Source organism: Crocodylus porosus, unplaced genomic scaffold, assembly GCF_001723895.1.
Source record: "Crocodylus porosus isolate Cpor-Errol unplaced genomic scaffold, CroPor_comp1, whole genome shotgun sequence".
Classification (NCBI taxonomy): Eukaryota; Metazoa; Chordata; order Crocodylia; family Crocodylidae; genus Crocodylus; species Crocodylus porosus.
Window position 1 is genome coordinate 68368563 of NW_017728909.1, and position 15651 is coordinate 68384213.

At 37.6% G+C, this 15651-nt stretch overlaps 1 protein-coding gene across 9 annotated transcripts in view; it reads left to right on the forward strand.

The window, feature by feature from the left end:
* PAM (peptidylglycine alpha-amidating monooxygenase) overlaps positions 1-15651 on the forward strand; it is a 263686-nt gene that overhangs the window by 216862 nt on the left and 31173 nt on the right. For 7 of the 9 annotated variants that reach the window (XM_019532420.1, XM_019532427.1, XM_019532419.1 and 4 more), the window contains exons 15-16: positions 1571-1888; positions 12977-13106. In XM_019532420.1, the coding sequence (XP_019387965.1) occupies positions 1571-1888; positions 12977-13106 (448 nt within the window). The remainder of the gene's footprint in view (positions 1-1570; positions 1889-12976; positions 13107-15651) is intronic. The other 2 variants (XM_019532425.1, XM_019532426.1) reach the window with 1 other exon arrangement.

Below are 15651 nucleotides of genomic sequence, written 5' to 3' on the forward strand. Positions count from 1 at the left end.
ATCCCAAACTGTTTATACAAATGAGTGTTCAAACATCTGGTTTTGTTCTTCTGAATCAGCATTTGGACAAGTTAATTGATTGGCAGGAGGCTGTCATTTAGAGTAGGTTTTATGAGGCATACTGGCTTATATGGCTTAACACATTTTGTTCAGGTCTAATTTGCTTTGTTCATTTTACTGAAATTGGCCCTATTACTTCAGTAATTATTTTCTGACACAAGTTTTCACCTGGGATATTTCTCTTCCAAGGGCGGGGATTGGAAGCCTAGTTGAAATCATTGAACCAGGACTGTTTATAAATATGACAGAATCTTTTAAGGTGACTTTAGAAAGACTTAATTTCCCCCATACAGCAATTTTTATGATGAATTTTCTGTAAAAGAATTGAATCTTAGCCAGTTATCACTTTGACTTCCTATTCTTAAAAATAGTGAAGGTTTTGCATTATCTGATACAAGGTATCTTAAAAAATTAAGCAATGCAAATCCTTAATTAAGAGAATTCATTTTAAGTACACCTAATAAAGGACAGATCCCTACATACTGATTCACATCAAAGGCAAAAATTATTAGTTCAGTGTCTCTTCCAAAAAAAAATAGCAGCTTTAGCTATGTCTAATGCATGCAGTAGGCAATGGCCCAGGGCAACAAAATGTTCAGTAACTATGGGCAACTGTAAGCTAGTGAAGTATTTACTAGTTGGGAATAGAATCCCTTTTTTTGCTGCTATTTTGTCTCTTTACCATATCAAACATAAATGAATTAAATTAAAACTATTTCAAACAATTTTTGGTGAGAACATTGCACTTGGAATACATTTTTATTTGTCTTTTGTTTTAGCATCATCGTTTTAGAAGGCTTGCCAGTTTATGATGTAACTGTAGAGGTAATTGTTTCTTTTTGCTTAGGAGAGATTTTGAGGAAGGATTGGAAGGATTTTTTTTTATTTCTTTTTACCAATGTGTATTGTATCTAGTTTAAATACCTTTATAGACCGTGATCGCATACAAGTTACCTTGTTAACTAGTAATTCTGCCTTTTTACACAATGTTATATGGAAACTGTTGCACATTAGGGTTTTTTTCCTCAATCAGTAAAATTTACAAGGAAATATTGTTTAAGTGCATAGCAACTGACTGATTTTGCAAATGAGAAATTGACAGGGTTGAAGAATTTTTGCAATTCTATATAATGTATAACAATATAAAAAGTCTTCAATGCTCTGACTTTTAAATCTAATGGAATTCATTGTAAACATTTTTTTAATTATGTAGACTTTCTTTTGTTCTCATGAATATCAATATGGAGGTGATATGCTTTTTTTATTCTAAAATGTCAGGTATAAGTGGACATTATTATGTAAATTAAAGATCATGGAATTTTAATATTATCTCTTCCTACCACAGGCTTTCTTCATTCAAATTTGTGAGACTGAAAAGACTTCCCCCCTACACTAGCTATGATGACCATATGAATAATTTGATTATTGTACTTCGGTTAAAAAACTAGAAAATTTTACAATCTGTTATAATCTTCCCCCTTTCCTTTTATCTTTTCTCTTTTTTGTACAGGTGATTTCTATTCACTCATTTCCAAGCTGCTAGGAGAAAGGGAAGATGTTGTTCATGTCCATAAGTATAACCCTACAGAAAAGGCAGAATCAGATCTTGTAGCTGAGATTGCTAATGTAGTCCAAAAGAAGGATCTTGGCTGGTCTGATGCAAGAAAGGTTACAAATCGTGATGAGAGGGACAATACTATTCTTGTCAGAGACAGAATTCACAAATTTCACAAACTAGAATCTACCCTGAGGCCACCAGAGAACAGACCTTTCTCTTTACAGCAACCTAAACATGACGAGGGAAGCTGGGAAAAAGAACGTACAGGAGGTGGGTTAGGGGTTCATTTTAAATAATGAAATTCAAGGTAGGAGCTGTGATCCACATTAGCAAAATCTGAAGGGAATATCAATTGATGCTTGAAACTATTTTGCAAAAAGTCTTCCTGATTATGGAGACTTCTTTTGCATTTTTATATATATAAAGTCTCAGTGATTACCTAGCTAATACATATTTCCCTTCATTTCAAAGGGAGATTATAGTCTCCTGGGAAAAATAGTTTATTGTTTGAATCTCAGCTAGCAGCCTTGATGATTAAACAAAATGTGATCCATTTAGCATTAATTCTTCTAAACTGATATAAGCAAAAATGGATATAACAGTGATTTTTTATGCAACTGGCTTTCATAAAGTATTTAATGACGGGGAGCTCTACCCATTTTATTTTTCATCCAAATTATCAGATTATAATGCTTTAAAAATTGAATTTTTTGTAGTTCCATTATCAATTTCTCTCTAAATCAGGAAGAGTAGTAAGTGGTTTCTGAAGAACTGTGTGGAAAGTCAATATTTATTAGGCATTTTCCCCTCTTTATTTCAATCCAAGATTAGCTATTCTAACTAGCTGGTTTATAACTCGTTCCCTTCAGGTTTCTATGACAGCAAAAACCATAGAAGCATCATATTGTTTTATTTGTGTTGTGGTCTCTATGTGGTATTGATTGTGATTAGTCTTACTTGCTAATGTGGAAAGACAGATAATGCAGCATGTGAAGAGTGTCTCATAAAAGTAACTGATATGTATGCATGGCAGCCATCAGTGTGTGTGCGAGCCATAGCAGCTCACGCTTGCTTTTATGTTGCAAAAATCCAGCTTGATGTTCCCAAATACATTGTTGCCTACAAATATAAATTATTCATCATCTATTTGATTTCTGTTTCAGTTTATACTATTAGCATGTAACACATCCTGCTTGCATGACGTTCAAATACAGTGTATTAACTGCCAAATATTGTGTTTGGTATGTAATTGCAGACCAAAAGTGATGACCTCTAGTAGTACATTCTTATACTTGCTTTAATGAAATCCAGCCAAAGTTTTTTGCAAGAAAAATGTTAAGAAAATGATGGAGAACATCTACAATAAACCTGATTTTTCCTTTTTTGCCAAGTAATTCAGGAATAACTCGATTAAGGACACAGTTACAGCAACACAAGTGCATGGAAAATCAGGCCCCATGTTCAAGAAATGCACGGTTTTGCATAATCTGTTTTTTAGGTCCAAAGTAGAAAGGTGGGACATTTTAGAGGAAGAATATTATTAAAGAATATCCCTTTTATTTTAATTTGGTTAAGAAGAGTGAATATTTATTAAGTGATACAAGTCCTGATTAGACAGAAGACTAGCAGCTTGTTTACAGTGCTTACAGCAGAGCCTGTGTTTTGATTGGAAAAGTAGATTGTTGGATTTTTATGCTTGGATATTTGAAGTGAGAGAATGAGAGAAACGCAACAGACACTCCTTTAAAATATTTTATTTAAAGCTTATTTCCCCTTTTTAATCAATAAAGCACTATGTAACTTACACGCACAAAAATTTTGAATGATAAAGCTGTCAGCGCCATCTTTTGGCAAAAGAATGATTATCATTATAGTAATGTGAAATTTGAATCATGATTTTGAAGGGAAAGATGAAACATTGATTTGCTCTCGGTAACAATTTAATTTGAAGCAAAATTATGGAAAAGGAGGTTCTAATTTATTTTTTTTAAATAGATTTGATTTTTTTTTTTGGTAGATTTAAAAAATTGTTGTACATTCTTTGCTGTGGTTGTATATACAAGTGTTGCGAAACTAAAACATAGTTGCACCAAAATTACATAGTGGTAAATAGTTTCTGTCATCGAAGGTGACTGTATTCTTGAGTATGGGTTCCTAGTACTAGTCCAAGTTTGTTAGTTCATAGTGGGGGTATCTACACATGCCATTAAGGCAACATGATAATGGTGTTTATTACTGCACCTTAATGGCATGTGTAGATGCTCAAACTGCTGCAGTTCAGGGTGCACATGTAGATACTGCACCCGGGACCACAGCAGATTGAACCACGGTGGAGCAGCTCTAGGTAGGTAGGAAGCCCTGGGGGTCAGTCTCAGGCTCCAGAAGGTGGCATTGGGGCTGGCTGGAGCATGAGAGTGCCCCAGCATGTGGAGCCTTGTAACTAGGTAGCAAGCAAGGGTCTGGCCCTCTACTGCCTGAGCTGACCAGGTGCAGTGTATACTCAGGACAGCATGTACACGTGCAGTTGGTGCAGTTATTTTGTCTGCCCTAATATGGTACTGTCCCTGGCAAAAATTAGTTTCCTGTGGTCCAGTAGCATTGCACATGTAGAATGTGATGCTTTACACTGCAGCAAACAAGCCTAGTGCACAGCTTGCTATATATGTAAATGCACCCAGTGTTAGTTAAATTTCTGAAGTTTTAACTATCATATTTACTTGATTCCAAGAAAATGTGTTTTCCCCCAGTTGGCATGGGGAAAAGATTTCCTCATAATTGCATACAAAGAAATATCACTAAATACATTATCATTAAACTGCTGCGAAAAGTAGTATGGCGGCATGCAGATGTTTAAAAAACCCCCAAAAATGGCACTTTATTTTAAATTCCACGCACGCCCGCACTGAACCCAGTTCAGGCCCAGAAGAGGCAGGGTGTTATCATTTGGCCCTGGCTTGACCAACGTCTGTACAGATTGGATGTTTTAGTGCGGCTTTTTAGTGCTTTTATCTAATAGCTGATTTAATCGGCTTTAGCTAAAAGCACCAAAAAGCCCTGCTGAAACACCTGATCTGTATAGATGCTGTGGAGCTGAGTCAAAGTAATGTGCTGCTTCTTCCAGTAAAGTGTGCTTTTTTTGTTGTTGATCTTGTTTTTTGGGGTTCTTGTTTTTTTTACATCTGCAAGCAGCCTATGTGCTTAACAATGAAAACCGGCTGTGAAGTTAATTAAATGCAGTCAACAGCAAACACTATTATAAAACACATAGCCCACATTAAGCCTGGTGCATATGATTAGTATGGCCCCACCCTTCATGAGGTGAAACTGTGCCAGGTTGCCCAGTGCCTCATCTGCACATAAATTTTTTGGAGCATCCTAGGACTTGTGACAAGAGCACTTGGTTTCAGTCATGGCTGGGGGCTAATTAGCATGTGAATCCTTTGTGGCAGACATACTGAGCAGTGAGCTGTGGGATCGCCGAGGAGCACGGGGCAACAGTAATAATATGCACCAGGCTGAGAGAGGGTGCAACAGAGGGATTCCGGGTTTGGAGTCATGGCTCACCATGACTTGAAACTCTTTTGACTTTGGTGGGGCCCACCTCAATGAACTATATAGTAAATCATGAGTCTTTTAGCTTTAGATCAGTATCATGCACGCAACTTATGCATACTTACCTAGCAGGATGAATGAAGTCTTTGGGTACTACATGTAAAGAGCAACAGTCATGTTTAATTTCAGGGTTATTGTTTTCAGACTTGCTCTTCGCTTCTATACGCTTGGGGTCTTGACTGTAAGGGGAGGTGAAAGAGGCTGCCAAAGATAAAAGTTGCGGGGAAGTACAAAATAAAGGGCTACTTGATCCCCTGGCTTATTTTCCCTCCTGTGGCAGTGACAGTGGGACAAATCAAAGGCAAAGCTCCAATAATTAGATTCTATACCTGAAAAATTGTAACAAATTTATAAATTTTCCATATATAGGATTTAATTATTGGGAGGTCATCTTATAATCAGTCATCTTCTATTTGAATAAATATGGTATTTTAATGTCAGTAGTATTTGATTTTTTTATATCTACCTAATTTGCCTGAAACGGTAATTAACCAACATATTTATTAAAGTAGAAATGGCTTGTTTTTAGACAAGTTATCTAAAACCTTGTTCTATCACCCATAGTTCGTTAAGTAGTATCTTACTTCACAAGTAGGCCATAGTCCAGCAGTGGTCAATTATTTTGGCTGGCAGGACATTTAACGTGTTTTGGTGAGTTGTCACAAGGGCTGCACATGCAAAATCTTTCAGAACATATCATTTTAACAAAATATAGATAAAAATCATATACTAAAATTCAAGCATCTACTGTAACATATTTTAATTTTATTTTTAAAAATGTTGCCCTGATTATGTGTTTTTGAGCAGTGTATATAAAGGCAATTGCATAAAAGCTTCAAATAAAATCTTGCTCTTGTATATTGTGTGGGGAAGATGGCGGGGGGGTGAGCTTGTGTGTGTGTCAGTAGGGCTGCCTGTGGGCTAGGCCCCAGGAGCCAGCCAGGGGTGGGAGGAAGGAGGGAGGGCAGAGGGGGCACAGGCAGCAGAGCTTACCCGGGTAGTATGGTCTCCCCCCGCCTCACCCACCATCGAATTCGCAGCTACCCCTGTGGGTGGTGCTTTGCTTGGGGCTGAGCCCTGTGTGTTCCCACCAGAGGCAGCCCACACTATGCTCCAGCTCATGCCCAACTTGGCCAGTGCACTCAACTTCCCGGTGGGGCTGCTCCCAGTGTGGCTGTAGCCACCTGGGTACTGCTTGACTCCTCCCACCTCCAGCAGGTCCTTCTCCTTTTCCTGGCCCCACTGTGCCACTCTGGGCAGCACATAGCGTGGAGAAGGGCAGCAGCTATGGGGACGTCTGTCAGGCACCACCACACCCAGCTAAGTGAGAGGAAAGCTGCAGCTTATGGGGCAGTAGCTCCAACTCCCAACCACTTTTCACCTACTCAGCCACCCACAGGTGGTTGCTCATTGCACTAGGTGGGTCAAGTGTGTGAAAGGCAGCCTGGAGCTGAAGCCCTGTGTGCTGGTGCAGGAGCTGCCCTGCTGCAGCTCCCACCCCCTGACCTGGCTGGGCATGTGTGCCCAAAACATGTCCCCACTGCTTCTTCCCTTCCCCAAGGAACCTGCTGCCCAAGTGGTGCAGCAGAGACAGGAGGAGGAGCAGCCCTGCACAGAAGCAGTGCACGGTGGCTGGCTCCATTGGTGGTTGCAGGTAGGAGTGCGGCATGAGCTGCCCCAGGTGGAAGCAGGTGGGATTTGGCACCATGTGGAGTCCCACAGGGGCAGCTGCAGACTAGATCCAATTAGTTGCTGGACTGGATTCAGCCTGTGGACCGTATTTTGCTCATCCCTGCCATAGTCAGTGTGACCAAACTTGAAAAGAGTTTGATGCTACCATACTGTTAACTGCAAGTACTACCACTATCCTAATAATTGAGTGTATAGGTTACTACAAGATTTACTCATTGGTATTCTATGCAGTTTGATTATAATCAATGAGACTCCACCATGTTACAACACTGGAGAACAGCCCCCCTGTTAGAAATGTATAAAGCTCAATATTTACAATAGATTTGCCATTGACTAAATAAAGAAATAGTCTCAGATGCATTGAATACGAGTTCTTTATCTTCAGTCAAGGTTTGAAGATTGAATGAGCTATTTGGGTATTGTAACAGCCAGTTTTAGCATAGAATTAAATGAGTAGTGTTACAGTATTCTCTCAAATCATAGCTGTGCAGTAGAATATGGTTATCTTATTGAAAACCTACAACAGATAAAAAAATAAAAATAATATACTATTCAAGATGTTGAAAAGGTGATCAAATTAATAGATAATGCCAGCTAAATAGAATATTATCACACAAATCCCAGGAAGGGTTTCACAGCATTTTGACTGGTAACTGTTGTTGATCATTAAGGAATTTTTCCCTTGTTCGGTATATAAGTGGAACTGTTAGGGATTTTTTCGCAATATATACTTATATCTAACCTCACAGAGGAAATGAAGCTTAAGAACCCAAAATTCAGGTTTCTTGTAAGTGCGTAAGCTTTCTGATAGTATGAGACACCTTATTTCATAGACCCATCTAAAACAAATTGTGTGTAGGGTAAGTTCACAAGGTATCTATTTTTGTTTACATGAGAAAATTGTGTTGTTTATGCATGTGTTCAAAATTGCGTCCTTCATTCTCTGTCAGGCCACAGATAGAGATAATGTAAGTTGTATCATGGACCACTAATCATTTTCCCTGCAGCTGTGGAGTTTTGTTAAATCAAGCTTACCATTATTTCAATGACGATTTTTTGTTTTAGACTTCTGAAACTGTATTTTTAGATTAATTATTGTTGATTATCTAGTGTTCATATGCATGTCTTTCTCTGAGTCATGGTTTTCTAGAACACACATGACTGTTGCATCTAAGCAATACTCAGGTTAAAAAAAAAAAAAAAAAGAAAGAAACCCAGACTCAAGTGCTTCTGGATGTTGGGCTCAGAAATATTTTCTATTTTTTCCTTCTTAGGTTGTTCTCCTATGGTTAATCTTTTATGTCATCTCACCCTTTTTGACGTCTCCCCATTCCAAGTCATGGTGATGGGAAAATACAGACAGAATAGTTGGCCTTTTAAAGGTGCCTTAGATGTGGTCACCTTTTGGTTTTTGTATAACCTGTTTTGGAAGATTACTTCACGTCTAATTTCACTGAACTGCAAATGCTTTTTCTTCAGTCTTGATGTCCTAAATTTTGGGATCTGCTTTGTTTTAAAGTGCAGCTTTCTTGGCATAAAAATAGATTTGAGTATGTTGACACAGCTGGGTCTTGGCCTGATGATAGTCTTAAGATTGTAACAAGCTTTACATCAGTAGTTTTGGAAAGGACTATTTCAGGATGCAGAGTATAGGATGATGTGCTCACAATTACTTTTTTCAGTTTGAGAAGCCAGAATGCCATGTTTTGCACAAGCTCTAGAATTGTTGTTATTTCCATCTTCAGGCTTGGGCATGGTGAGTTGCTATAAGCCATTCGACACATGACAGATTCAGGAACTGCTCTGATTTAGATTCTCCACTGAGGTAAAGAGCTGAGGAGTCTCCTAGCAGGTGGAAGACAAAGACATCTTTCAGCAGACCTAGTGACATTTTGCCTCTGGCTCTAAATTGTTGATCCTTACAGAAGTTATTCCATTTATTCTGTAATGAAAGCGCCATGCCCAAACCTGAACTGAGCAAGAGATCTATTTGTAAAAGTCAGGCTATGATCATTTTTCTTTCTCAGCACTCTGGATTTTTAACAGTTTCTGGCCTTATCTACCCAGACCTTTCATCAGTAGTTCACTTACCTACATGCAAGTTATAAAGATTATACTCATGCAGAACAGACGTAGAAGCAAATAGATTAAATTAAAATTCAGTTATAACATGATTTGATTCTGTCCTCACTAGCTAACCAAGCTCTTATCATTTTATTGTCTTCTCCTGTGCTAATTTTTTTGTGGTTTTGATTAATCTGTATTGAATTAAAAGAATATAATTTTCCAAAGACAAACACATTTTTTTATTCATTAACAAGTCTAGGCCCCACGGTAGATTTTAACTTTTTTCCTGCATTTTAAACTTATCTTTTTCCCAAAAATGTGTCTATAAGAATCTTGTGGAGAACGCGGTGTCCCATGAGCTATGAAATGGAGTACGTTTAAACAAGACTGATCAGGCATTGTACCAACGGAGCATTGACTAGACCCAGCCACCTGGGCCTTGGGTTTCCTCAGTTTGAGCCTAAAGATCAAATCAGTGAAAAATCAGTGTGAGGAGAAGGAAAAAAGATGGCATAGGAGATTAGTTGGACAACTCATTCTGCTCTGAAAATAGTACTGTCCTTATCTTCCCTCCACAGCTCTACCTCTTCTTTAAGGGACTGTTTTCATTTGCACAACGAGTTAAAAGTCATTATTATACCTAGTATTTAACTAGAGCTGTCTCTCTACTGCTTTCCCAGAATTGAGGAAGAGTGTTTTTACCTGAAATCTTGTCTAACATCTCTCTGAAGTATATAGTTGTATTACTAAACAAATCTTGCTATCAAAGGAACCTTTGATAAATTTTTCCGAGGCTGAGCAGAAATGGAAGGGGGAGGAATTAAGTCATGCATTCCAAGAAAAGAGGGACTCGCTACTTCGACTCCCTTGCCCTCACCAATTCCCTACCAAGAATAGTTATTAGGAAGAAAAACTCTTAACAGGTTGAAAACAGGTGACAAATCTATTTGCCCAGATGCATACAGATCAGGGACTTTTTGGCAAACCATATAAGGAAGAGCTGAGGGACCTGGGCTGCTTTAGCCTAACGAAGAGAAGGTTGAGAGGGGACTTGATAGTGACTTATTACTATATCAGAGGAGTGCATCAGGAGCTTGGTGAACAACTGTACATGTTGGCACCCCCGGGGAAGACCAGGACCAATGGATACAAACTCCTGGAAGGCCGCTTCAGGCTTAATACCAGGAAAAACTCCTTCACAGTCAAGGTGCCCAGACTGTGGAATAAACTCCCTCCAGAGGTGGTGCAGGCAGCTGCTCTGGAGGTTTTCAGGAGGAAACTAGAGAGTCATCTTGCTGGGGTCACCTAACCCCAGTTGTCTTTCTGTCTAGAGCAGGGGGGCTGGACCTGATGATCTGCAAGATCCCTTCCAGCCCTTAGCAATCTATGAATACAGAAACTTCCAGTACACCATGATGTTGCTTCCTGGATAATTGTCATTAAACCGTTTTTATTAAATAAAATACAAACGTTTGAAATTTGCTGTTTTGTTACAAGAGAAATAGAATATGTAACACTGCCATGGAGAGAAGAACCTGGGTTTTAAGTTTTTTTGATGTAATGTTTTTCACTTCAAACCTAAACATGGAACTGTTTCAATACCCATGGAACTTATGTTTTAAAAGTATTTATGTGATGATTTTTTCTGGTTTAGCATTGCATTGCTGCAAATAAAAAGTAACCAGTGCAAACAAATGACCTTGCAAATTTCCTCTTGTTTCTACACCTCATGATGTTTCTTCTTTAGAAGCTCTAGAATGAATACACTTTCAAGATCTCCTACTCCATTTTTCACTACAATATACATTTAAAAAAATTCAAGTCTTTCCAAAGCTAGCTGTTCATATATAGAAATCACATTTCTTTAATGGGTTTCTTAATACATTATATTGGCTGCAATATGCGAGAATTAGAATAATCAGTACTGAGCATCAAAGTGCATATGTTTCACACATTTCCCAGACCATCACAGCTACAATCTCTCTCCAACACCACTGCAAGAACAAAAGCATTCTTGATCCTACTCTCTTACCTCTAGAAGCCAGAGCAGCAGCGTCTGCACAGAGAAAACTTCATTGCCTTACTTCAGGGACTTAGCCCTGAGTTAGGTAACAAAACCACTGCAACTTATTGCAACAGGTATAATGATACACATAGTTACATTACAAATTAAAAACATATCAAGGGATTTAAAAAAGCACAGCTATAATGGTTTAATGTTACTGGAAGACAATGAATCACGATGGGCTTGTTTCCTCTGAATTAGTAGCTTGAGTTATCTGTACTCATATTAATTCTGTACTCATATTAATTCTTCACAAGTTAGCAAGTCAGCACTTCATGAGTGAGAATCTGTTTCTGAAGAGCTTTTGAATTAGCAGCTTAGAGTAACCAAGACGCCCTTTATTACTACATGACCTGATTCACAGCCTGTAGTTAAAAAATTCCTAGACCTTAAACGCTGGAGGATAAGTGGGAGAGGAACAGGGGGAAAGTCATACCTTGTTGACTCCCTTTCAGCATTCACTATCTGCCACTGTGTGATATAGAATACTGGGCAAGACGGAGCTATGGTATGACCCAGTGAATGGCTGTTCTTATGTTCAATATAGCTGGAGTTTTAGGTACAACTTATCTTGAGCAGAATGGTTGTGTGTGTGTACAGTAGACTGGTAAAGGCCAGTAGTTGAGTTGCATCTTGAGCTAATACTGCAGAGAAGGCAAGCCAAATGACAAATTAAGTTAATAGTCACTAGCATTAGTGTAGTACACTGTAACTCCATCCTGAATGGGGATGAGCAATGTAAACAACGAAGAGTGTTTAAATGGGTAGGTGGGGATACAAGGATTTTTGGGAAGATTTCTGAACTATTTTCTTCTGTTCAAACCATAAACATTTTTGGCATCACTCACTGACCACTATTGATAACATCTTTTCCCCCCAAAATTAAAATCCTTAGGGTAGAACAAACACTATATCCTACTATGAACAAATTGAGGTAAAAAGCAAACATTTGTGAATCGTAAACAAACTTAGACATAATACTATAATTATTTAATAATCTTTTTATATAGCAGCAGGATGAGAAATGACTTCACAAAGAGACTGATTCCAATTTTCAGAGTTACTCTCTTGCTAAATACAGTGCTTTTGATTCATTGTGTGAAAATCAGGTTTTGGGTTATCCAAAAATTAGCAGGAATTTCTGTTCTCAGAAATAAAGAAATTAAATGAGTTGACAGAAATTCCTTTCTTCATTGCCCTTCTGCTTGCCCTTCCTTTTAGCTACTTGCTCTTTGGTATATAAATTACTTCAGACAATGTAATATGCTAACTTGAGATACATATATTACATAGGATAATGGGAGGTTTTTACCCTCTGAAAGTACACAGAGGCAACGTGCATGGTGTTAATAATTTGTTCAGGTTTCTTCTTTGTGCATTGGGGAAAACAGGGTTTGCTCTTCATCTGTTTTTGTTGCTCTTTGAAAAACACAGACTTTGACTGTGATTGTTTTGGATCAGCCATCTTTGATACCAAGCCAGTCAGAATCAAATTGACATTTTTAAAAAAATTTTAATAAAATGATTGATATGTTAATAATAGATACTCACTTTGCTGATTATATGTATTTAATTCAGTCTCTTAAACCATACTATAGTGTGTGCATACACAGTTGATGATAAATTCATATTCTGTGCATATGTAGCATATTAAGATGGAGAAAAGAATAAAGTCCAAAGTAGGTTCACATATTTTCTGTCATCCTATGTAGATCAAGATGCCAATGCTTATGCATGAATTATATTTTTTCATCAGAAAATTACTGCTTGCAGTCAAATTGGAACATGTTTCATGGAAATACTGCATGTAAATAAATAAACATAAAATCTCTGCTAATTCTTGCATCATAACATTGTGAATTTTCTCCTGGTTTCATGTTTTCACATAAATATACTTCATGATTGTTTTTATTATTTTTTAGATTTCCACATAGAAGAGGTGGTAGACTGGCCTGGAATAAACATTAAACTAGGCCAGGTTTCTGGATTGGCCCTGGACCCTGAATATAACCTAGTTATCTTCCATAGGGGTGATCATGTATGGGATGAAAAGTAAGTGGATAATTATCTTATGCTGTGTGCTGAATGTATTTTCTTTTAGACAGGGTATTGACTCTGATTATGAGGGTGGCCAAACATTGGACAAGGCTACCTAGAAAAGTTGTGGAATCTCCACCCCTGGAAATTTTGAAAAGCGGGTTACATGGATATTTGGCAGGGATGGTTTAGTCGGGGATGATCCTACCTTGAATAGAGGGGTGGACTCTGTGACTTTAGCAGCCCTATTTTCATATGATCATAAAGAATTTAGCCACTTTTTGTTTTTAGAGGCTTAAGCAAATAGACCTAGGCTTAGATTTGCTTGCAGAGAAGGAGGTAGCTGGTTAATAGCAGATATGAGACTCTGAAATTACTAGATTTTTACAATAAAAGAAAATTAGTGCATAACATGGTACTTTCTGTAAACAAATTTTGATCTTCTAATTTGATAAAATGTAAATATCTTTCAATATTGTCCCATAAAACTTCAAACTCTTACAATTACCACTTTTGTACTATTTAGTGTTTGAGAGGGAGAGGGAATGAAGTTCCAAAATAAGAACTTTTTATAGAGTGATATTTCCATCTGATATGTTGTAACAAGTACTTTTCCTCCAAGTGATTGTCCACATACACATTCTCACTAGTAGGTGGGTCTCATCCTGAATTTTGACTGGAGACATTTTTGCCATAGCAGTACCTTAAGTGTGATCTCATTCTCTAGCCCTGCCCCTGTATGAAGGAGAAAGAAGATAGTGTACCCATGGCCTCTGTAGTTGAGAGGAAACTCAGAAGCAGGAAATGCATACTATTCTTAATCCACCTGGCTGTGGGGGCATGAGAAGGGGTTGGACTAGAGCATACTCTCCAGGTACTGCTAAGGCTAAAAAAAAGTCTTCAGCTGAAACTCAGGGTGAGAGAGAAACTCCTTAGTAAGAGCGTGCATGTGGACAATACAACTCGGCATGTATTCAGTTACTGGCTTGTTAATACATTGACTGGGGTTTTCAAAAGCACCTAAGTGGTTTTGACTTTCAATTGGACTAGCATTGATTAATTACTTATGTGCTTCTTGAATATTCTACCCTTCTTCCTTAGTACCAAACTCTTATCTTTTGCTGAGCATGCATGAATTAAATTGATTTTGGCCTCATTGTCTACCTTAGAGAAGAATTTTGTCTGTAGAGGGTTATATTAAAACTGATACTGGTGCATAAACTAAATTCTTGCAAATATTAGGGGGAGTAATTAGTCAGTAATGAGTCAGGTAACATTCTTACTTCAAAAAGATATTGTCAAACAGCGTAGAAGGACCATGTGCTGGTGTACTGTCTTGATTTTGTCTTCTGTTTTTATTTTACTTTTGAAAGCTATTGGCATAAACTCTAAAGCATTCAGGGAGCAGAAAGGAAATGCAGTACATCTATAAAATATGGTTTATTGAACATATCTTACAAAGGATCTGTTTTCCATGCACATAAACATGATGGTTAGGAGTATCTGTTTCATCTGTTGGGAATTTTAGTTTATCACAACAGTCTCTCAAAGGTTGTATTTTATAGATTATTTTATAGGCATCAGTGCTTGAAACAGCTGTTCCCTGTCCTCTGCACAAAAAGAGCAATCTTTTTGTATTTTTTTTAATGAAAACCAGTATGTTTTAACCAGATAACCTGATGGATAAAAAGGAAATTGTAAACTTCTTGTATTATTTCAAAGTGATCTTTCTATCTTAACCATGTTTATCTATACAGCATTTTATTTGAAAAAGTGGTACATGCTATAGGTTGTGTTGTTCAGGCTCCCACTGAGAGCTTTTATTGATCTGAGTATTTTTATTTCTCCTCCCACACATGGATAAAATCCTATTCTTTGTGTCACTGAAGAAAGAAGTGAATCAAAGACATTTCAGAATAAACCGACAGATTTGGTATTGGTGTGACTCACTTCATTTCACTTCTAAAACTTGTGGTTTGAAAATCTGCCAATTATGATACATCCACCCAGAGACCAAAGATACAACAGCAGCTAAGGATAAGAGCTTCTGGTATAACTACAGATCAATTGTCAAATGCCTTCCTAACATTTGAAGACATGGTTTTGTTGATAAATAATTGCCAATGTAGGCAGCATATACTTGATTATATTGGCTCTTCCCCATTTAAGTGGGAATGTGAAAGGAAACGGGCAGAGTAAAGAGATGTGATTACTTAAACATGGTGGAGAAAAGTATAGTTTAAAAAAGAACCCCAAAGTAAGTGATAGCACAAGCTTTTCAGTACATCTTTTTAGTTAGGAAAAGAAGGTATCTTTTTTCACACTGCACATTCTGCTGTGAAGACCATTCAGTCTCAGAACCACAGTACAGGTTTAAAAGAGTGGTAGCTATATTCATTACTCGTGTTAGAGGTGATATCTTTTATTAGAGAAACTAGATTTTTGCAAAAACATTTTTTCTTTAATTGCAAGCTTTCAGGCACAAACACACTTCATCACGCATAGGAGAAAAGATAGTAAAAGTTCTCTTTGGTAGAAATTAAAGTTCATATTTCATAGG